The sequence below is a fragment of the Zalophus californianus genome, chromosome 17 (assembly GCF_009762305.2).
Source record: "Zalophus californianus isolate mZalCal1 chromosome 17, mZalCal1.pri.v2, whole genome shotgun sequence".
Lineage (NCBI taxonomy): Eukaryota > Metazoa > Chordata > Mammalia > Carnivora > Otariidae > Zalophus > Zalophus californianus.
Genome location: NC_045611.1, coordinates 41,336,464 through 41,360,220, shown reverse-complemented (window position 1 = coordinate 41,360,220; position 23,757 = coordinate 41,336,464). Strand labels below are relative to the sequence as shown.

At 43.8% G+C, this 23,757-nt stretch overlaps 1 protein-coding gene across 10 annotated transcripts in view; it reads right to left on the bottom strand.

The window, feature by feature from the left end:
- The window catches only part of TDRD12 (tudor domain containing 12), a 66,407-nt gene that overhangs the window by 27,186 nt on the left and 15,464 nt on the right, over nucleotides 1–23,757 (bottom strand). For 8 of the 10 annotated variants that reach the window (XR_003524077.2, XM_027617819.2, XM_027617825.2 and 5 more), the window contains 10 exons: nucleotides 23,147–23,202; nucleotides 21,853–21,938; nucleotides 18,205–18,394; nucleotides 17,545–17,637; nucleotides 8,778–8,875; nucleotides 8,118–8,194; nucleotides 5,421–5,501; nucleotides 3,383–3,443; nucleotides 2,936–3,043; nucleotides 319–504 (listed from right to left, as the gene is read on the bottom strand). Coding sequence is in view for 9 of the 10 variants with exons in the window: in XM_027617819.2 (XP_027473620.1) it covers nucleotides 319–504; nucleotides 2,936–3,043; nucleotides 3,383–3,443; nucleotides 5,421–5,501; nucleotides 8,118–8,194; nucleotides 8,778–8,875; nucleotides 17,545–17,637; nucleotides 18,205–18,394; nucleotides 21,853–21,938; nucleotides 23,147–23,202 (1,036 nt within the window). In the remaining variant the exon portion in view is untranslated. The remainder of the gene's footprint in view (nucleotides 1–318; nucleotides 505–2,935; nucleotides 3,044–3,382; nucleotides 3,444–5,420; nucleotides 5,502–8,117; nucleotides 8,195–8,777; nucleotides 8,876–17,544; nucleotides 17,638–18,204; nucleotides 18,395–21,852; nucleotides 21,939–23,146; nucleotides 23,203–23,757) is intronic. The other 2 variants (XM_027617820.2, XM_027617822.2) reach the window with 2 other exon arrangements.

Below are 23,757 nucleotides of genomic sequence, written 5' to 3'. Positions count from 1 at the left end.
CATCTAGGGAACAGTGGAAACCGTACACGGCCGGCCATCTCACAGGGTGACCGTGACAGAGGAGCTGAATCAGTGGAGTAAGTTTATAAGCTATATATTCATCCCCAAACGCCAGCAATCTCTTGGCTCAGCCTATGGCCACCACAGGGGCTCAAGGGGAGAATCAGTGGCAGAGACTCAATGACTCTGGTAAGTTCCTGTCTTGTCATGGAAACCAAAGGAGTAAGGTAACCCAAACTTCGCCAAAAGTTCGGCATAAAATTTAAAAATAAATATTTAAGACATGTTGTTGTGGAAACAAGACCGTCTCCAACTTACTCCATTTCTACGTGGTAAAGACTTGTAGCAGCCCCCCGTTTGCAGAATTGTAAGCACCGGCGGGAGGTACAGCAGAGGATCGTTTCCGCGGTGAGAGATGACCACCGCGTCGCAGCCCCGGGCTATGGGGGGCCAAGAGTGGGATTCCGCGAGCCTAGGTCCTGGGAACTTGTTTCTTCGAAGAGCCTACGAAACATCAGCCACCAAAAAAACCACAAATGAAGCAGAGAAAACTAACAGAAACTCCACCTCTTTGCTCATTCCCCCCCCAAAACAGCCACTACACGTTGCTCACTCTGGTATTTTCTAAGACCTAACCTGACGAGTCCCCGAGTCTTTTCTCAGCACCAAACCAAACTCCTGCCCTAAGACGCTTGCTTTTCTAGGCTCCAAATTGAAACCAAGTGCACAGAGCTCAGCAGAGCAAGGGTGCGGCTTCTCCTACTCATCTGTGAATACATCAGCTTTACGTACAAACTTTTTTTTTTAAACATGCCTTTATTGGGGTGCTTGGCTGGCTCAGAGGAGCGTTCAACTCTTCATCTCCGGGTCATGAGTTCAAGCCCCACACTGGGTGCAGAGATAAATTAAAAAAAAAAAAAAAAAAAAACCCACATGCCTTTATTCGCTTATTTTTCTATGTAACGGTCACTAAAACCTCCCAAGGGTGGCAACAGAAAGAGTTCTCTAGCCACAATGACCCTACGTTCCAAGAGACTGAATTCATGAGCACAATTAGTTGGTGTCGTCCCCATCCCCGAGCCCCAAGGGCAGCGCAGACCAGCAACCGGGCGTCCCACGAGCAGCCATCACCCTGCAGCCTCTCGGCGCCGTCCCTGCTGTGTGCAAGGCCGGTCACCCTTCCTGGCTGACTGTCTTGCTTTTGGTGGAGAACATACCTCAGGGGTGTCTCTCTTGAGGAAGTCAATTCTTGTGAGACTCTTGCATGTCTTGAAAATGTCTTCATTGCTAGTTTCGGATGGACCTCAAGGTTGGAAAGAACTTTTCACCCGAATCTCGGAATCAGTGCCCCTCGGGTGTTACCGACGGCAAGTCTGAAGGCATTTGTGCCCTCGGAAGCCCCCCGATTGGACACTTCACAGCCGAGAGCCCACGATCCTGCCCCCCTCACTATGCTGGGCTCGTGGGAGGACTCTCCTAATTTGGACAGTCCCTTCCATGAGCTCTGGAAGTCACTCGTGTGTTGCTCTTCTCAGAATTTTCTGCCCACTTCCTTTGCTCTTTCTAAAAAAATCCCACTGCAGAGACTGGACCTCGAAATGACCCTCAAATTGTTTCCCTCCTATTTCCATCTCCTTGTCTTTTTGCTCTACTTTCTAAGAGTTAGCTTCCATTTTCTCTCTCCAATCTGCTGCTTGGTTTCTATCTCTATAGCATTCTGAATTTCCAAGAACCATTTTTATCTTCTGGGCCTTTTTTATAGCACCCTATTATTTAATAAATACTGTTAATACTTATCTCTGAGGGTATTTATTTTGTAGCATTATCTTCTATTGCCTACACTGTTTCCTTCAGAGTTTTATTTTGGTCTTTTTTTAAAAAAATGCTTTTATTTTCTTTTTAGGTGGGAGGTTTCATCAAATGTCTAAGGATCCCTGATGTGTGTTCACCGGGAGGAGGCCCACTAAAAGCAGGCTGGAAGACGTGTGGCCAGCACAGAGCTCAGCTCCGCGAGCACCACAGCCCTGCAGGAAGCCAGGGCAGCGAGCAGGTGTCTTCACTGGGAGAATTCACCCGAAGGGCGTTTCTAGGGCCATTCAGTTCCTTCAAAAAGATCGTCCTTCCCGAGAGGCTGACCGCAGACGCTCAGGACCGGGCAGAGGGAAGGTCGGAACCTCCTACTTCTCTCCTTCCTCTACTAGTCAGCCACACTCTGCTGCCTGTTTTCTATCTTCTGAAAGCCTGTGGAAATTTCTAGGCCACTAAAGACTTTGTTCTCATTCACTTCATCCTCGTGGATTTAGCCTCTTTCTTCCTGTCTTTTTTTTTTTTTTTTAGTCAAGAAGGAAATAGAAAAGCATGCGTGGTCAATTTACTAACTGAAATGGCAGGTCTCTAAAGCAGTTTTGAGAACACTCGGAAATATAGCATAACTGCCCTGGCAACTTGTTGCTCCTTCTAATAAGCCCCTTTCCCTAAACGCATTTGAAAACTTATTTCAGAAAAGCATTAAGAATTATACAGTGGTGGGCGCCTAGGTGGCTCAGTCGTTAAGCATCTGCCTTCGGCTCAGGTCACGATCCCAGGATCCTGGGATCGAGTCCCACATCAGGCTCCCTGGTCAACGGGAAGCCTGCTTCTCCCTCTCCCACTCCCCCTGCTTGTGTTCCCTCTCTCGCTGTCTCTCTCTCTGTTAAAAAATAAATAAAAAATCTTAAAAAAAAAAAAGAATTATACAGTGGTTTTGTCACAAAAGGATTATTCACTTATAGGAAGTAAACCCAAAGAATACACGAGAACTTAATAACAAAAGCTTAAAAGAGGACTTCCAAAGCCAAGAAACGACACAAGTACAGCCTTGGAAGGGTTTCCTAAAAATCCTATGTTAGAACAGGTCAGCATTCCTTCATGAGCCCGCCTTCAGGAGCACTTTTACCTTTCTCATGTCTGCCGAAAGTGGCGACGCGTCAATGGACAAGCAAGGCTCGATCTTGTGCCTGAGCACGGCCAAGGGCTGCTGGGAGCCAGAACGCAGCCTCTGCAACTGAGACAGCATGCCCCACGGTTAGTTAGATGCCCCCGCCCCGCCTGCCAGTGCAGGAAGTCAACCACTTTATGCAAAGGAAGGACAGCCTAGGTATATATGCTCATCAAAACCCACCCAAAACTACCAAAATGAAAGGAAGAGCATCTACTATCCCCCACCAAATAATAATTTCTCTAAAGCAGTAATTCACTGGAGAATCTCTAAAAGGGTGTCTTCGGGGAGAGTCCCCACCTAAGGGGGTTTCTCTTCTAATCTCAAATCCAGACGAGGAAGGAGATGGACTTAAAGAGTAAAGAGCTGTCGTGGATTTTTAATTTTTGTGTAGGGTTGTCATACCTGCTGTAGATCAGAGATCCCATCAGTTCTCAAAGGATCAGGATTTAAAAACTGCAACAATCTATAAAATAGTGAAAAGGACAATTTGAAGGAAAAAGGAGTGTTAATATTTCAACTGAGTTATAATTTTTAATTCTTCCTTGACAGAGATAAAATGAAATACACAGTTGGCCCTTGAGCCACACAGGTTTGAACCATGCACACCCACTTACATGCGGATTGTTTACGGTACAGTACTAAAAATGTACTTTCTCTTCCTAATGGTTTTCTTAGTAATATTTTCTCTTCTCCAGCTTACTTTATTATAAGAATATAGTACATAATACATAAGACATACAAATACATGTTAATCAACTACATTACTGGTAAGGCTTCTGGTGAACAGCAGGCTATGAATAGTTAAGTTCGGGGGGAGTCACAAGTTATAGGCAGACTTTTAACTGTGTGGGAGGTCAGCACTCCCAACAACGTCCATGTTGTTCATGGGTCAACTGTATATCCCAAGGCATAGCTGTGAAATTACTGCTCGCCCCGTTTTGTCCTGTTTATTGTGATAAAAGGCCACAGAGGTCAGGTCAGTACGGACTGGCCCCCAGGCTGTGGACACAGTGCCACCAATCCCAGGAACACCTGTTTTGACATGAAGAAAGACTGCATGACCACCAGGTCATGTCACGTTGCTGAGAAACCCACAGCCTTCTCGCTTCTGTGCCATAATCTTGAACCACTGGCAGAGTCACTGCCATTGTTGAATCAATGGATTCTAAGTAAAGGGCATTTAGCCCATGAGGAGAGAAGATACCACCTTTTAATACAAAAATGAAAGGCAATAGAGTACCTCGGGGTTGCTTATCAAGTTATAATTTAATGTAATGAAAGTAAGAAATGAGCTGCACGGGTAATGCAAGGTCTCTCATTCCAGGGAAAACCACCAGGTGCAGCCCCACGGCTTTCGGGGAGTAGGGTGGAGGGTTGCCCTGGGAGGAGGGGTCAACACAGCTGCGCTGACAGCCACCCCCAGATCTGTGGGCTGCAGGGGGTGGCCAGGGAGCCCTGTGAGGAGCTCCTGGGGGTGCAAGGGTGTTGCGGGGCCAGAGGGTGGGCTCTGGGAGGCAGGCAACCCAACGGTGTTGCAGTCAACACCCTCCCCCCAGTCATCCCGGGCCAATCAGTGGACACAGTATGACCCACCCAGTTCTGAACTGTCGTAAATCCCTTGTCACTCTGGTGACTGACTTCAGAGCAGCTACAGTTACCGGGACTATAAGGGTGTTTTTAGGCTGGTATGGTAAGAAATCATAAAAACGAGTATGAGAATGTTTCATGGATTAACCAAGTAGGAAATAAAGTTACTACTCTGTTGTTAACTCGTCAGTGAATACCTTGTGAATCTGACAAGACAGAAACAAAACAAAACAAAACAAAAAACAAAACAAAACCCAGTTCCACACTACAAGTAATGAAAAAGTTTCTCCAGCAGGTGGAAGACCCCTTTGGCCATCAGAAAGCCGGGAGAGCAGCAGATGTAAACCCATAGAAGACCAACAGCCCCAAAGACCAACCGTATCTAATTTGTTTCATAAAACTTCACCAAAAGAATCAGGAAGGGGAGGCAGAATATGATTATTTACAGTGGAACAAATATTTTAAAAGAAAAATCTACCCTAGCGAACAGGAAAAACAATTAACTTCAAAGCCTACAGCGGACACTGTAGGTGTATTTTCCACAAGGGAATGCGGGTTTGAAATAAAAAATAAAATCATATGTAAATCCTTCCTGCTTATAATTTTATTACAATTATTAAAAAAAAAATGTAGACCAGGCACCTGGGTGGCTCAGTCGGTTAAGTGACTGCCTTCGGCTCAGGTCATGATCCTAGAGTCCCTGGATTGAGTCCCGCATCAGGCTCCCTGCTCGGCGGGGAGTCTGCTTCTCCCTCTGACCCTCCCCCGTCTCATGTGCTCTCTCATTCTCTAACTAAAATCTTTGAAAAAATAAAAAAATTAAAAAAATGTAGACCAAAGAAATAATTCATACTTCACACAGCCATTCTTCTCATTGTGTTCTTTCTTCTCAGCCAACCTAAGTGGTTTCTCATTTGGCTTCTGACATAAAGCACTAGAAACCAAAAAACATTGATTAGAATTTCCGAGCCCATTTGCCCCAATCCTGAAAATGCCTATATTTTCTGGGAGAAAACTCAGTTAGGTAGCACTAAGGAGTGTGTCGCTCTACATATGCAGATTTATTTCGGTGAGAATGGACCTCTAAGGATGAAAACCACATTGAGGGTGCTGGTGCTCAACAAGAGGGCCTAAGCCCTCCACAGCCGGTCTCTCCTCTGACCTCAGCTGGAAACCCCGTGTAAAGCACAGAACTGAAGGGGAGAGAAGTCAAACCTTGCAAACCACCAGAATCGTGGAGAATTCCCAGGGATTTTACACTCCTCTGTCTCTTGGTGTTGGCCTGAGGCTGGCCCCAGACACAGAACTGCACCACGGATGTGGACATCAAGCACTGAGAGAAACCCTCTATTTCAAGCCAGAGAAGCAGGAAGGGGAGATAAGACAGCTACACTGACTGATTTCCTCTTTTCCCTTTTTCTCTTTGGCCCTGCGCCATGGGCAGCTCCAGTCATGTAGCTGCAGTGTGGTGACAGGGGGCTGTCACCCGAAACTCCCTCTCTCTAGAGGATCTAGGAAATGGACCCCGGGGTCCAAAGATGCGGAGGAAACCTCCATCTTTTTCCCCCCTTGTTTCCACTGCTATTTTGTTCCACAAGTGGCCCCAATCACACAGACCTGGCATGGCCGTTTCTCCATGAAAAGCCATCTACCTGGACAGGGGCTCAAGGAGAGGGAACATCTACAAAATGGTCAATGTGAGGAAAATCCTGGAGAAAAGAGTGTGTGCCAGAGAATGACCCAATACAAGTCCCAGGCTCGCCCCAAGCTGAGCATATTCAGAACAGACCCAAAGCAGAGCTGCAGTCACCACCCAAACGAGACGGAGTCTGAGACCAGAATGGAGTCACTGACTTCCTATTAAATAAACCACAAAAACACCAAGGCCAACATTGTCCAGAGGATTTGAACAGAAACCAGAGTCTCACACCATAATATTCAAAATATCCAGAATACAACACACAAAGAACCAGAAAAACCAGATCGACTGTCAAGGGAAAAGATAATCAACAGGTGCGAACCCCAGGATGGCACACAAGTGGGAATCATCACGTACTTTAAAGCAGCTATTATAACCATGATCCCTAAGGGAGGGAGGGGTGAGCACTCTTGAGTGGAACAATTAAAGTTCCCAGCAAAGAAATACAAACTATAAAAAATACCAAATGAAAATTTTAAAATGGAAAAATACAACAAAAAAATTTCAGCAGGATGGAGATGACAGAAGGCTCAGTTAAGTTAAAGATACATCAGCAGAATTACTAACCTGAAGAACAGCAAGGAAAAAAGGTAAAAAAAAAAAAAAAAAAAAAAAAAAGAGCCAAGTCTCAGGGACCTTTCGGACAGTATCAAAAGGTATGATACTTGTCTCATCAGAGTCTCAAGAGGACGGGAGAAAGAGATGCGTGCAGACAAACATCTGTACAATAGCAGCTGAATACTCTCCAAATCTGATGCAAGACAAAAATCTACACATGAAGAACCTTAATGAGCACCAAGCATAAGAAACAGGAGAGAAACTACACCAAGGCATATGTAATTAAATTGCTCAAACCAGAAACAAAGAAAAAGAATCTCAAAAGCAGTCAGAGGAGAAAGACATGTTGCAAACAAAGGAACAAAGAAAAAGATGACAGTAGCTTTTGCGTTAGGAATGATGCAGCAAGCAGACAGGACACCAGTATCTTTAAAATACAGAGAAAAAAGAACTATCAACCTAGAATTCTATACCTAGCAAAAATATCCTTTTTCAAAAATGAAGCTGAAATAATTTTTCCAGACATACAGACACTGAAAGAATCCATCACCAGCAGACCCACAATACAATCAACAGTAAAGGCAGTCCTTCAGGGACAAGCATAATGAATACCAGATGGAGATCTGAATCTACACAAACAGTGAAAAGCACTGACGGTAACTACGCAGGTAAACACAGAAGGTATTCTTCTTTCTATTTAAATCTCTCGAAAAGACCACTGACCTAAGTTTAGATACAAATGATACTAGAGCCTAGGATGTATAAAGAATGTATAAATGAAATGTAGGACAACACTAGCACGAAGCCCAGGAGGGGAGGAACAGAGCACAGGACTAAGATCTTACACTATTTGCAACACGGTGTAATAACAGTACAACTGTTCTGTGATTTCACAAACATCATGAACCCGCCTCTTGATGTGGACAGGGTTACGGTCAAAGCCTCAGATACTCCTCCTCAACAGCCAGTCTTTGCCCCCCACCACCTTGTACTGCCTTCTGGCCCACACGTACCAGCCTCTACATCAGGACAATTCCACTGGACCTACCTCACAGAAACAACTTTGTCCAACAAGGTAACACGGAGACTCTAGAGCCACTACCAATTTCTGGTCAGTTGTGCTACTAACCCGTTGTTATGTTTTTATTTAAAATTAATACAGGTTTAATCAAAATTTCTGGACCACTCTTTATTGAAATTGAATCCTTTCCTACCATCGATCATACAAAACACCATGTAAGACAGTATTACATTCATGTATCTATTCGATCACACTAAATTTTCAAATCATACCTTGTTGCTGGTGTATCTGGCTCAGCATATAAGGTTATCCCCCTCTTTGTTGGCCAGTACATGGAGGATTCAACACACTGTAAAAAAATTTTTTTAGAAAGAATGTGTATGCTGGCAAGATACGTATCCTTATGGAGCTAAAATTCCATGGGAGTCATTCTCATAAACAACCATCCCAGATCATTTTCAGGCAACACAGACATGGAGAGACAAAGAACTGGATAATGTGGTTATGCCATGGCTATAACCACTAGATTAAAGTGTCCAAGTAGCAAGCAGGTGGCACTTCAGATAATCAGTATTTCAAATGTCCTGTAATTATTTCACTTGTCTTGTCGAAGGACTGGAAAGACAGGTTGGACAGGTTGGACTGGAACTGTTAGAGTGTCCCATAATCTCAGGTTTTCACACCCTTGTTAAATGAGCATAAATACCCAATCCTGCAGAGAAGCCCCTAGGCCAGCAACAAGAGGGAGGCTAGAGTTCTCTTGTTCTTTTGAATTAGAGCCAACACACAAACTATATTTCTTCCTGAAAGACATGACCACAGCCAAGGATTTCTTAACAGAAAACACACTTTAGTTCCTAGATTTCAAATGAGAATATTCTAAAATTAACCTTGTATGAACTTTATACCTAATGAACATTTTAAAATACAACCTTATTTACATCTTTCAAAGAGATGCACTGTTGTTTCTTTTCAGGCTTTTTTTTAGGTGAACCTCTCAATGAATCCAGATTACATTTTATAGTTTTATCTGCAAAATAAGAAGTAAAAAAGACCTTTCTTAGAAAATGCTATTAATAAAAAACAGAAAAAGGATTATAAACTTAAAAGTACAATCATAAAAATCTTAATACATGAAATTATTAAATAGGGTTTTGAATTAAACTTTACTTGAGGAGATTAAATTTAAAAATCTTGTTTCAGACCTTGTCACACTAAAAGATGTTTAAGTAATTCCTTTACCGGCTTACTAGCAATTAAACACAATTTATTTTCCCAAGTTGGCAGACTATATTTTTCAAAGAGGGCCACACCATGTCTCCCAACATACTCGCTCTTCTTACAATTTGTCATTGACATGTGTCCCACCAAGACACGGGCTCTGTATTCCCTTCCCGGGAGCCGGGGGTCGGGGGGGCTTGTAAGCAACATGGAAGTGGGGTTATGTGACTTCAAAGCTAGACGGCCAAAATGCCATGTACTTATGACCTGTCCTCTTGAATGCTGTCAAAACCCAGCCAGCATGCTGGGAAGAAGCTCAAGCAACCCCATGGAAAGGTCACTATAGGAATTTCAAATTAGCGCCCCAATCATGGTCCCAGCCAAAGCCACAAATCAGCTGCCAGAGATGTCACCACCTAAGTTTCAAATGAATCCATCTGTTTCCTCACCACCAGCCCTCAGGTCTTCCCAGCTGAGGCCCCAGACACTGTGGAACCGCGACAAATCCTTTGTGTTATGTCCATTCCAAAGTCCCGACCACAGAATCCATACACATTATAAAATGCTTTACACCACTAACCATTATCAAATGTTTGTTACAAAGCGATCAGAACCAGAATATCAACTGTAACTCAGTTTCAGCAATGATTCAGGATCACACCTGTGCATCTCACTTCTTAATAGCACAGTAGGTAGAGAAAGCATTAGGAAACAGGCTGGATTTGAATGGCCAGCAGGCAGCAAAATTCTAAAGCAGACTCTTTCAAATATCTTTATTCCTTAGGCCTAGATCTGATTTGGAAAAGTGACAAACACTCATCAGTGAATATGAATAATCAAGCGAGGTAATTACGCTTGGGTAAAAACTGAGGTGTGATGGAAAGAAAAAGAAAAGGAAATCAACCCAGCAATCATTTTTTAGGGTATGACACAAGCAATCCTGGAAAAGTGTTCACACTAAGCATCAATAAGAGAAACACAACTGAAATGACAAGGTACATTTTTTACCTATTAAATAATGTAAATCACTAAAATAAATAGTAAATGCTGGAAATGTGAAATGATGTTGCAAACTGGTCTAATCTTTCGTTAAAATAACTTGGTGCCCAAGCCTGCTTGTCATGGGATCTCTGGGTCTGAAAATACATTCTCCCTTCAGGGTGTGATGTTATAGCCAAAAATAAAAACTCTGATCTGGATCCAGAAGTGAAGGTGATGGACGAAATTTGTTGAGAGAAAATAAATGTCCATGCAACACAAGCTTTCAAACAAAACCACAAAGTCCACAAATCAATGCCATCATAAATGTTAAAAAAAAAACAAAAAACCCACAAAGGTTTTGTCAGGGAGCAGAGATTCACACCTGAGGAAATTTATAAAAGAGCATCAGAAAAGGACTCTAAAATAAATACACTTAAGATGTCCAAGAGATAAAAAGGATTCATAGTCATGAAACAAAGCAGGTGGATATAAAAAGATAGGCAGACATAAAAAAGAACTTATCAGAACTCTAAGCAGCAAGAAATAGTCATCAAATTGAAAACTCAATAGAGGAAGTTAATACTAAGTTGGAAGCTAAGAGAAAAATGGTAATATAAAGAACTAAGAAAACGTTTCAAAGCTAAGTTCAGAGAAATAAAAAGAAAATGCAAAAGAAAGCTATGAAAAACAGATCATAAATGGAGAAACACTAATCTACATCTAAGAGGAAGGAGGATAAAATTTTTAAAAACATTAACATCTAATACTTTTCAGAAATTCAGGTTAGACATGAATTCTATAATTGAAAAATTCCAAGTGTTAACAGAATAAATTTGAACCATCCACTCTTAGACACATTGTAAAGAAACAGCAGAATATCAAGGATAAAGAGAAAAAACTAAAAAAAATCAATAGAACATACTAATCACTTACAAAAGAATAACCAACAGATTGACAAATTAGGAGAAAATGTACTATCTCCACTGTTGAAGGAAAATAACTAAGAACCTGGCATACCACATCTGGTTTAACTATTACCAGATATTAACATCTATTACCCACAATCCCCTTCTGAAAGTACTAAAATATGTACCTAAGAAAAAAATAAACCAGCTGGGCAATAATAATCCTAATAACATTAATAACCTAATTTAAGATGGAGTTGGGAAGCCAGAAGGGGGAGCTCTCAGGCTGTACCATTCCTCACAGCCCCTTGTTGACCCAACAGGAAGAGATGTACCTTGCATTTTCCAACAGGAAGAAGCCTACTTTACTTACCCTGGGAGGGGGAAGAAGATTTTCTCCTTGCCGAGCAACAGCCCAGCCAATGAGAGACTGTTACAACTCAGCCAATGAAGAGCCACTACATTTTGGACTCCCAGTTTACTTCAGTGGACTTTTTGTTGATAACGGCCCCTCCCAATTTCCCCCTTTTCTCTATAAAAGAGCGTTCCTCTCCTTTGTGCTCTGCATTCCCACGTAGTTTTGCTGTAGCTTGCCTGTCGTGAACTGTAATTCTCTACTATTGCCATATAAACCCACTTGCTGGTAAAATAACTGCCTGTTTTATTTTCAAGGTCGACTATATATATACACGCCCATGTGTGCGGATGTAGAAGTCAAATGAATGACAACGATGCTAGGGACAAGAGGTAGGGATTAGGAATATTTGGTCATCATACTCGTACTACCTGTGAGGTGGTACAGTGTTACCTAAAAGTGGACTTGGATTGGTTGTAAATGCATGTTGTAAACCCTAAGGCACCCACTGAAGTAAGTGAAAAAGAAGTATAACTGATATGCTAAGAAAGGAAAGAAAACAGAATCATATAAAGTGCTTAATTACAACTACAGATGGCAGACAAAGAGTGGAAGATAAAAATAGCAAAAAACAAGGGAATGAATAGAAAACAGTAACAGATATAGTCAACATTAATCCAACTCTACCAATAGTCACTTTAAATGGCAATGGTCTAAATACACCAATCAAAGAGGTTGTCAGAGTGAATAAAAACAAGACCCAACTAGATGTTGTCTACAGGAAACCCACTTTTAAGTATAAAGACAGAAATTAAGAGAATGGAGAGAGATACACCATGCTAACACTCATCAAAGAAAGCTGAAGTAGCTATACTGATTTCAGATAAAGTGGACTTCAGAACAAGGAAAATTATGAAGGACAGAGGCATTACATAATGATAAAGGAGTCAATTCTCCAAGAAGACCTAGCAGTCCTTAAGGTGGATGTGCCTAACAAGAGATCATCACACTATGGGAGGCAAAAATGGACAGAATTGCAAGGAGAAACAGATGAGTTCACAATGACAGTTGGAAACTTGAACACTCCACTATCAGAAATGAACAGAGCGAGCAGGCAGGAAATCATAAGGATATAGCTGAGTTCAACACTACCATCAATCTACTGAATGTAACTGAGATCTATAGCCTACTTCACTCAACAGCACACTACACTCTTCTCAAACTCACATGGAACATATACCTAAACAGAACACACTCTGAACCATAAAACAATATAGGCCATAAAAACACATGAAAAGTTTAAAAAGAATAGAAACTATACAATGTATACTTTCAGACCATAATGGAATTAAACTGACTCAGAAACAAAAAGATAGCTGGAAAAATCCCCAAATAGTGAGAGATTAAACAACACACTTCTAAATAACACCTGGATCAAGAAGAGATCTTGAGAAACTTAAAAATAGTTTAAACTAAATGAAAATTATGATATAGCTTATCAAAATTTGTGGGATGTAGTAAAAACAGTATTTGGAAGGCAATTTATAGCATTAAATGTATATATAAGAAAAGAAGATAAATCTCAAGCCAATAATTGGTGAGAGATATCCTCCTAGCCTGGAAACGGCTGCCTTCTCGTGTATTCCCCCATGGAGGAGAGGGAGCGCTCTTGTGTCTCTTCCTCTTCTTACAAGGGCATCAGCCCTAGAGAACTAGGGCTCCACTCTTACGACCTCATTTAACCTAATTACCTCTTAAAGATGCTATCTCTCAATACAGTCATATTGGGGGTGTTAGGGCCAGGGCACACAACTCAGCCCACGGCATGATTTTCTTTGAAAAGGATCAATAAAAACAATACGCCTCTAGCCAAGCTAACAAAGAAAAACACAGATGACACAAATTACAAGCATCAGAAATGAAAGAATAAACATCACTACAGGTCCTATGGACATGGAAAGGACAAATAAGGAATACCATGAACAACTCTACGTTCACAAATCTGGTAACCTAGATGAACCGGATCAATTCCTCGAAAGCCAGTCTGCCAAAACTCACACAACTCAGTCCTCAAACTGGTAGGTGGAGCAGAGAAGAGGGCATCTGATCTGTGCAGGCAGAGGAAGGACCCTTGGTGATGGAGAGCAGGACATGGGAGCCCAAGCAGAGTGAGGTGAGCACTAGGGGGGTGGAAGAGGGAAGAGGCCTGGAGCCAAGTACGGTGAGGAGGGTGCCTTTGCAAGGGTGGGAATGAGGGGCAACCCTACGTGGGAATGCAGAACCCAAGTGGGGGTGGACCTACGTCTACGTGAAATGAGGAGAGTGTCCACAGGGAGGCTTTGTGTGTGGCAGGGGACGGTATCAGCCTGAACTAGGTGAGTGATGGAGGCAGGGGAGGTTTGAGTGGTGTGCTGTCAGCGAATGGAGTGGGGAGCACATCTGTACAAAAAGGGTAGTAATGGCCGTGAAGAACTGGTTACTTACACAAGCAAAGAGTGGTTGCTCATCTAGAAGGACTGACCCCATAAGTATCTATAGTAGGAATAAAGGCAGATAGGAATCTTAGTCACAGAGGAACATGACAAATTTGGGAAGGCAGAAAACTAGAATAATCCAGCAGCAGCAGGATCTCAATTCGAGATATTGGTGTCAACTCCTGGTTTCCAGTACCTAGATCACAACAGATATAAAATCTATAGAGATGTAAGTGTATACATGAGCATGGATGCACACACACCCAGTCCCCAGCTCTGTCCACTGAAGGGCCTGGGAGCAACCACCACAACAGAAACGAACACACCCAGCTCCCAGATGTTTCAAAATGCCATTCTCCATTCAAAGGAACCAGGGGAACTTGGGGAACTGGTTGAACCACTTCAGGGTCTCAAATAGGAATCTATACTGATGTGGATTAATGAGCAAATGAAAAGGAATGATAGCAACAGCCAACAAAATATCTGCAAGGTGAAGAGTAACTTTCAGTGGAGAAGCCTGGCAGATGCTAATTAATTAAGCGATCAAAGGAACCCTCACCAGTACTGGGACACATCAAAGTTTTATGTCCGCTGGTAAGGTGGAATGAGATGAACCCAGTGTCGCTCTTGAGGGATCCCTGCCACGGGTGTGTAGGCTCAATCTTACACAATTGAGACATTCTACTAAGCAGCCAGTCTATAGTCTTTCCAAGTGTCAAGGTCATAAAAGTGAAGGGAAGACTGAGGAACCATTCCAGACTGAAGGAGGAGAGAGAGGCGTGACGGCGGAACACAACAAGGGATGCTGAGCTGCACCCTCCTGCCATAAAGGAGTCACAGGGAAGAGTGACTGAACCTGAATGGCGTCTGAGGTTTAGGTGATCGCAATGTATCAATGTCAGTTTTCTGACCTGTATGGCTGTACTGTGAATTTTTTTTTTTAAAGATTTTATTTATTTATTTGACAGAGAGACACAGCCAGAGAGGGAACACAAGCAGGGGGAGAGGGAGGGGGAGAAGCAGGCTTCCTGTGGAGCAGGGAGTCCGATGTGGGGCTCGATCCCAGGACCCTCGGATCATGACCTGAGCCGAAGGCAGGCACTTAACGACTGAGCCACCCAGGCGCCCTGTATTGTGAGTATTTTTGAGAATATCCTTGTTGCTGGGAAAAACACACTCAAGTATCAGGGAGAGATCCAGTCAGCAACTTATCCTCACATGCTTTAGAAAGAGTTCTCTGCAAAGTTCTCCAACTCTTCTGTAAGTCTGTGATTATCCTAAAATAAAAATCTCATTGCGAAAACAGATGTAAAGCCCCGTGAAGGCAGACTTGTTTCCTTCCCTGCTGAGCCCCTAGAGCAGTCCTGATATGCACGGGCACTTCCAGAATGGCTGATGAATACATATACATGGCTCAGGGGTGTGTGAGCTAGTCTGTCAGAGAAGTCAAGACAGGGGGGCGCCTGGGTGCTCAGTCGGTTGAGCGTCTGCCTTCGGCTCAGGTCATGATCCCAGGGTCCTGGGATCAAGTCCCACATGGGGCTCCCTGCTCAGTGGGGAGCCTGCTTCTCCCTCTGCCCTGCCTCACCCCCCACTCGTGCATGCTCTCTCTCTCTCTCTCAAATGAATAAATCTTAAAAAAAAAAAAAGTCAAGACAGGTCTAGAACTAAGTGATAAGCCTAGAAATGGTAAATTAATTGTAAGGGTTTCAAAATCTGGAGACAACCACCAAAGTAAAAAGGTAAGGGGAACGATAAAGGTTTACCTCTCGGGAGCAGCCTCAGCTGAGGAGAGGCTAGAAAGAGAAGATTACTTCTCATCACTTTTCACTCCTTCTGTGCTATTTGATTGTTTAACCAAGTATTAACAAAGTATGATGCTTTGATTTTAAAAATGTAAGACAATTTCAAGAAGTACCAAAAAATAATTAAAATACAGTTGAAATATCTTCTTACCATGACTACAAGGAAAAGGAAATCTTTGCTTGGGTAAGTAACACCTAATAATTTTGTTTTCCCATGACAATCAGTTACATCTCACATCGGCTTTCCTTTCTTTTACCATCAAACTTTTCCTTTTCAAAGACACACACAGTGCTGGGGCACCTGGGTGGCTCAGTTGGTTAAGCATCTGCCTTCAGCTCAGGTCATGATCCCAGGGTCCTGGGATCGAGCCCCATGTCTGGCTCCCTGCTCAGCAGGAGGCCTGCTTCTCCCTCTCCCCCTCCCTCTGTTTGTGTCCCCTCTCTCACTGTGCCTCTATCAAATAAATAAATCTTAAAAAAAAAAAAAAAGACATACACAGTGCATCCTGACACTGACCACAGTAAGGAGAAGTGGGAAATGGTTACTGTCCAGAAACCTGGGGCTACTTAAAAAAAAAAAAAAAAAAAGCAAAAATGATGACATATTCACGTGATGGAAAGCTGGGCACTGATTAAACACAACATAAAATGCTTGGCATTTTTCATGCTCCAGTAAAAGCGGGCCCATATTTCTATTTCCATGTGTCTTTCTGCCATCAGCAACAGGGGCATGTTTCAGCAGGAACTCTCAGCTGAGACCCCTGCAGGAGGCACATCAGAACAGAGGGTGGGGGCCGTATGTGCCATGTCAGCCACGGGCCATGTCAACTGTGTGTGTGGATGGCCTGTTTAATCAAGTCACTGCAATGGGAACGGTGCCTGCCCCCCAAGTCACACAGGAGGAAGGACACCAACATCCCATCTGTCTCACGTCAGAACTCATGTCCTTAAAACTCAAGTGATCCTGGACATATTTGACCTAGAAAGAAGTTCATCCGTATGTTAACTGAAAAACACTACATAGGGGTATGTATAGAATCCAATTTCTGTGAGATAAAAATGTTATACACAACCCTTAGAACTGGAAAACAAGACTCTCATATTTTAGTAAGTAGCTATTAAAGATGACAGGTTTTTAAAACTTTGAGTATCTGTATTCTACGATAAACAACATTATCAAAGTAAATAAAAAGAATGCTAACTGTAGGGGTGACTTCGTTGGCAAAAGCTTTAACTCAGTTGAGGTTTACAACGTACGTGCATGAAATACTCGGTGCACACGCGCGGGACGAAGAGGGGAGTGGTGCAGGAATTACCACAGAGGGTGACCAAGAATCAAAGGGGCTGGCAGGTTCCACTCTGGTCCAACAATTCCCACCGGTTATGTTCCTTGGAGATACAGAGTTAAAGACTGGGTATTTCTACCCTCCTAAATGCCTCTTTCTTTTATGTGCTCCACTGTTTAAAATGAAAATCACTCACAAATGCATACATACACTCTGAGAACAAATAATAATCACCGGTGTATGGCTGGGCTGAAATAAATCAGCTCTACACGTAAACAAATGCCTGCTACAGTAAAACCTCTAAGTAAGGGGGCGCCCGGGGGGGGGGGGCTCAGTCGGTTAAGCATCCAACTCATGATTTCAGCTCAGGTCATGATCTCAGGGTGGTGCACAGCACTCTGTGCTCAGCAGGGAGTCTGCTTGGGATTCTGTCTGTCTGTCCCCTGCCTTGGCCGGCTCATGCTCGCTCTCTAATACATACATTAATCTTTTTTAAAAAAGTCCTCTAAGTTAAGAACTGCAAGGCCAAATTATCTCTGTCAGCATCTGCATCGTAAACTGGTTCCATGAGATTGAGAGAATTACCACAGCCCTTCTAAACAATCCTTACAATCTTTAGACCGTTGAGAGTGTTCTTTTAAGCTGCCTATGAAATAAGGCAAGTGAACTTACCCAGATATATAGCAGTTGGCCCAAGGTCACCAACAACACCCTTGGGCCCCGGATGCTGGAGGGACTGAGCCAGAAAAGTTAAACCATGTGAATCTGACAGAAAGAACACAATTCAGGATTACAGCATGAAATAAAACCCAAATGACAAATGCAAAACTCAGTGGCATACTACTTTTTTGCTGGGAGGTCACAGGAGCCCTAACTCGGGGCAGGAAAGGAGTGTGAACGATTAAGGAAAACTGAATTGAGAGAGAAACACTCAAAAAATTGTTTCCACTGTCCACGACGGTCTCCTCTCGTATTTCCCTACTAATAAACAGCTCTTCTTAAATGGGTCTAAAGTGGTAAACATTTGGCCTTGTTTTGGTAACATCTTTAAATTATAAACTTACGGACTTCTGAAAATGTAACTCCATGTTAGTAAGAAATTGAGAACCGTTTTTTTTTCTGGTCTCATAAAAACAAACTACAGTAACTCAGGACTTCAAAACCTGTCACAAACTCACCAGGATTAAAATTAAAATATTAGATTTTAATATTTTAATAGTCCAAGTCTCTGCCTCCATATGGGGAAAAGTTTGTACAACTTACATCAGTACAATATGATTCATATAAATAGGACAGTTTAAAAGAAATATGTATTGGTGAGAATCCACTCACTTTCCATTCCTTGTGGGTCTTTTCCTTGCAAAAACATGGGCCAAAGAGTAAGCGCTGGATTGAGTTTACTGGAAAAGGATGCTGACTTTATACTCAATCTTGATTTCTCTACAGAATCAATGTTTTTATTCTTCTTGGGTGATATGTAACGAGCGAAGTTCTTCGCAACCAGATCATCATTAACACAGACCTGTACAATTTTCAACATTCCATGAATAAGACAAATAGAGTCAAGTGACTGTTCAGAAAATATCCCAAACTTAACCCCAAATTTCAATCTTCAGAAAAAATTTTATAGAACGTAATTTGATAGAAACCGATCTCTTAACTTCTGCTCTGGTAACAGAGGACTAGATACTTCTGACCAACCCTCCTGGTAAGAAAAACATTAAGAATCTGTACAAAATATAAGAAATATCTTCTTGAGCAGAAGCATTGGGGAGCTAACATGACTTTGCTGGGCAAAGACCTGGGGGGATGACAAAGACAAAGCTCAAATCATAAAAAGAAAAACTGATAAAAATTTAAAAATTTAAATTTTAGACTGTATCAAAATTTAAAAATTTCCACTCTTCAAAAGGCATTGTTAAGAGACGAAGGGCAGGGGTGCCTGGGAGGCTCAGTCATTAAGCGTCTGCCTTCAGCTCAGGTCATGATTCCAGCGTTCTGGGATCGAGCCCCACATCAGGCTCCCTGCTCAGCAGGAGCCTGCTTCTCCATCTCCTATTCGCCCTGTTTGTGTTCCCTCTCTTGCTGTGTCTCTTCAAATAAATAAAATCTTTAAAAAAAAGAGAGATGAAGGGCAATCCACAGAGAGAAAATTTTTAAATCTGGTATCCGGATGGACATGTACCCAGAATATATAAAGAACTCTCAAAATGCAATAAAAAGATGATAAACAAACCAATTAAAAAATGGGCAAAATACAATGGAATATTACTCAGCCATAAAAAGATGAGATTCTTCCATTTGCAACATGAATGGACCTAGAGAGTATCATATTAGGTGAAATAAGACAGAAGGACAAACACCATATGATTTTACTTACAGGTGGAATATAAAAAACAAATGAATAAACAAATAGCACAAACAGACCCATAAATACTAAGAACTGATGGAGGCCAGAGGGGCGAGGGGAGCGGGTGCACAAAAAGGGTGAAGGGGAGAGGGAGATACAGGCCTTCAGTATGGAATGAGTAAGTCTTGGGAATAAAAGGTTCATCAGGAATAGAGTCAATGGTATTGTAATGGTGTTGTGTGGTGAGCACAGCATAAGGTACAGACTCGTCAAATCACTGTACTGTACACCTGAAACATCGTGTATCAACTATACTTCAATTTAAAAAATTATCCAGGGGCGCCTGGCTGGCTCAGTCGTTAAGTATTTGCCTTCAGCTCAGGTCATGATCCCAGGGTCCTGGGATCGAGCCGCGCCCCACATGGGGCTCCCTGCTCAGCAGGAAGCCTGCTTCTCCCTCTCCCACTCCCCCTGCTTGTGTTCCCTCTCTCACTGTGTCTGTCAAATAAATAAATAAAATCTTTAAAAAATAAAAAGGCATCCAAAAAATGGGCAAAAGATCTGAATGCACACTTCATCAAAGAAGATACACAGATTGCAAATAGCATATGAAGAGACACTCATCGTCATAAGTCATTAGGGAAATGCAAAGTTAAGCCACGATGAGATACTTCTATGCATCCATCAAAGTAGCCATCCAAGCACTGAAGAGGACATGAAGGAACTGAGGCTCTCATCCATTGCTGATGGGAGTGTACAATAGTTAACCGCTTTGGAAAACCATTTGGCAGTCTCTTACTACCTACAATCCCATCCAGATATTTGACTCCTAGGTCCTCACCCAAGAGAAATGAATGTATAGGTTCACAGGAAGAAATGCACACGAATTTTCATAGCAGCTTTATCTGTAACAGCGCCAAACTGGCCACAACTCAAATGTCCAAAAGACATGAACAGGTAAATCCACTGTATAATATCTGGACAACAGAAGAGTATTTGACAATAAAAGGGACAATGTGGATATATGCTAAAGTAATTTTGTTGCATGAAAGAAGCCAGGCCAAAAAGAGAAAACCCTGGCATATCCTTGTGCTTCCTCAGGGAGCTGGAAAAGGATGCCAGGCTCTGTTTTTCTTTTTCTGGCAATGATGACCTCACGCATCTGCTCTAAGTTCTCTCTGCTAAGAAGCTTACCCTCTGCACTCCCCCACCGTGAAGTAGGGCCACAGAGGGAAAGAGACCTACTTGAAAAGCAAGAAGAAGCAGGTCAGTAGAAAAGTTTAAAGATGTTTCACCATACCAGTCCAACAGCAGCATTTTGTTATTTTTACCAAACTAAAATAAGCAATGAAAAGTCACCGGTGAAACTTACAAAGACGAGGAGGAATCCAAAATGCACCACAAAGACTAACAAATGAACCTTACTGTAAATGAATAACATCAACACAATGAAGACGGAGGGGAAGAAAAGAACTAACCTAAGTAACTTCAGGATATAGTGTTTTGGTTGCATGCTATTTGCCTTTAGACAAACTTCTTTTTCACAGGAATGTGGGTTAGCAATTCTGGAATTACTTTATGTAAATATTAAGATTAATTGAATTAATTATAACGTAGCTAACAAGAGCAGGTTTCTCACTGTTGGAAACGTGTCACGGAACGGGGAGGGCCACAGAGAATCCTGTGAAGCTGGACTGGAATGAGAGGTACCAGAGCTCTTTTTTTGAGGGGGGGGGGGATGAGTGTGCGCATGTGTGAGCAGGGGAGGGGCAGAGAGAGGGAGAGAGAGAATCTTAGGCAGGCTACACGCCCAGCACACAGCCCGACGTGGGGCTCCATCTCACGGCCCTGAGCCACCAGGCGCCCCGTCCAGACAGACAGACCCAGGCATCAATCCGTGTGTGTGTGTAGTAGTGCATATACACCTACTTCCTAACTGTCTGCGGAGAGGGCCTACGAGCAGCGACACCCCAGCAGCAGGGAGCACATCTCGTGCCCCAGTCTTGCTATCTGAATACGAATACCACTCTTCTTTGAGAAGTGGCTGATTCTAGGGCTGGGCTGGAGAATGACAAAATTAACCTAGAGCATCTCCTGGTACCAAAAATAGAAAGTTTCCGGCCATGAGGGGGCACACTGAAAGGACACGTAAGCCACTGTGAAGAAGCTAATGGCCAAATCTGGGACAAACTGAAGAAAATAACGACAGTAATGCATTCTATCCCCTAGAGTAAAACAAACAGCCAAGAATCAGCACTAAGATAAATTACTGTACCAATTGATAAATGGGGGAGAAGGGCCAGTTCTCCTTTATAGAATTCCACTTAAAAATGCAGAAGGCCTGGGGCGCCTGGGTGGCACAGTCCATTAAGCGTCCGACTCTTGGTTTCACGTCATGATCTCAGAGTCTTGAGATGGAGCCCCGTGTTGGGCTCTGCACTCAGCACAGAGCCTGCCTGAGATTTTCTCCCTCAGCCCTCCCCAGCCCTCTCTCCAAAAAAAAACCAAAAGACAAAACGAAAAATTTCCATGCTGTGTGAATGACATTCTTTTCCTTGATGTTTACTCTGTTTTGTTCAAATAAAACAAATAAGAATTAAACATTTTTAAAACACAATTCTTTCACTCACTTTTTCATTTCTTATAGTTGCATAAAGGTAGACCTCAAAAGTATCTTCTTCCACAGCACACAACTTGGCTTCCACCTGGGTGGTTGCTAAATAACATAGAGGAAAAAAAATAAGTCAGCTGACATTGAAACAATTACATTTCACCTAGTAATCCATACTAAGCATCACCCAGAGTCACCATACCAAACCGCGTCCTCCTGGTGGGGGCGGGTGGGGGGTGGGCAAGTGGAGGCCAAGGCTCTCCTGGCCTGGGGTCAGGCGCATACCCTCCCCATCCCCACCCACAGCCGCTGCTCCTGCCCCCTGCGAACGCCTCCTCCAGCGGACCTGGCCCTCTTCCTTCCAGCGACTCCCAAATCCCCTTCCCACTCAGTCTTTCACCTGAGTCCATCGCCCCCTGCAAACACCCCATCAGTCGGAGCTCTCAGCGGCTCAGACCCAAGCAGCCAAACAGCAGCTCCAGGCGACGGGGCCGTCGCACAGTTTCACTTCACAGCTGTCGCGGTCATGTACAGGGGAGGAGGCCGGCTCAGAGAAAGCCGCAGGGAAGCTGCAGAGCAGGATGCAGTCCCAGGCACTCTGCCTCCTCCACACCGCTATGTCCCGGCAGGCCCCCCTCCCACCGACATGGGCTCACAAGGGCCCAGACTCCAAAGCCAGAGGCCCTCCCAGCCTCCCAGTTCCCCTGGGGCCCAGCATGTGGCTATTCCTCCAGCCGGAGAGCGGGCCAGTGGAGAGGGCCTAGCACCCCAGGCATTTCACACCCGCTTCTCAGAGCAGCCCCAGGCGGCGGGCACAGGCACTTGGCTCCTGCCGGCCAGGGGTCAGGACAGACGGCCCATGAGGCTGCACTTTACTGCCAACAATAGAAGATAAAGAGAGCACACCGTACAGCTGCTCTGAGACGGGCTGCACATCTGAAATCGGCAATGACGACGACGACACAATGAATGTGCACGAGAAAAGTTCAACTTTCCATCACCTGTTGCTCTGTGAAGTGCGCGTACGTTTATTTCTGCAGAGCGAAGCTCCCGTGCAAACGGAGGGCCCCTCACCCAAAGAGCCCCTTTCTCATTTCAACTCTAAATTACTAACGTCCACATCCACCCCCAAACTTTCAGGGGTGTAGAGTCGCTGTGACATGGGGCGGAAGGAGTCCCAAGTAACAGATGAACCCCTGTGAGGAGGGGTAAACAGCTGAAGGCGCACATCCCAAACCCCCTCGCCAACAGAAAAATAAACCAGCCTGGGCGTCAGTTCAAAGCAGGCTGCAGTAATGATGCACTTGCCTTACCTTTTAGGATGTTCTGGAAGTACTGAATAGCTGCACTGTCCCACTTCTTGGCAGGTCTGGAACAGTAAACAGATGCAACCTTACCAAAGAAAAATCCGAGGCTAAGGCACCAGCATCAAAGCCATACGCTGAATGTTTCTGACACTACGTGTTGGCTGTATGATGCCTGGCCCTGCTTTGGGGGTGACAATCCCACCCGCACCCTGCAACAGGCTCCTCTCATCACTGCCACCGGCACCCAGGGCAGAGACTGAGAACAGGCCCGCCCTGGGGCTTCCTGAGCAGCCCGTGCCTGCCACCAGGGCATCGTCCGTCCCAGCACCAGCGTCCCCCGTGATCTGGGACCTATCGGTCTTCCCTGCCACAACACAAGCCCCCCGGGCAGGGATGCTGCGCACGCAGTGTTCAGCACAGGCCGGCACAGAGCGAGGGCTCCGTACGGCCTGGTGAGACCACAGGGAAAGAGAGGCTGGGCGGAGGGCCACCAGCCAGTCGCTCACGGTACCCCCACCCTGCTGCAACTGTCCTCTGTCTCCCACGTTCTACCATCTTGCCCTTTCCTGTGCTCTGGAAAGGAGATTTTAAGAAGAGCTGTGGGCAGTGGAAGATGA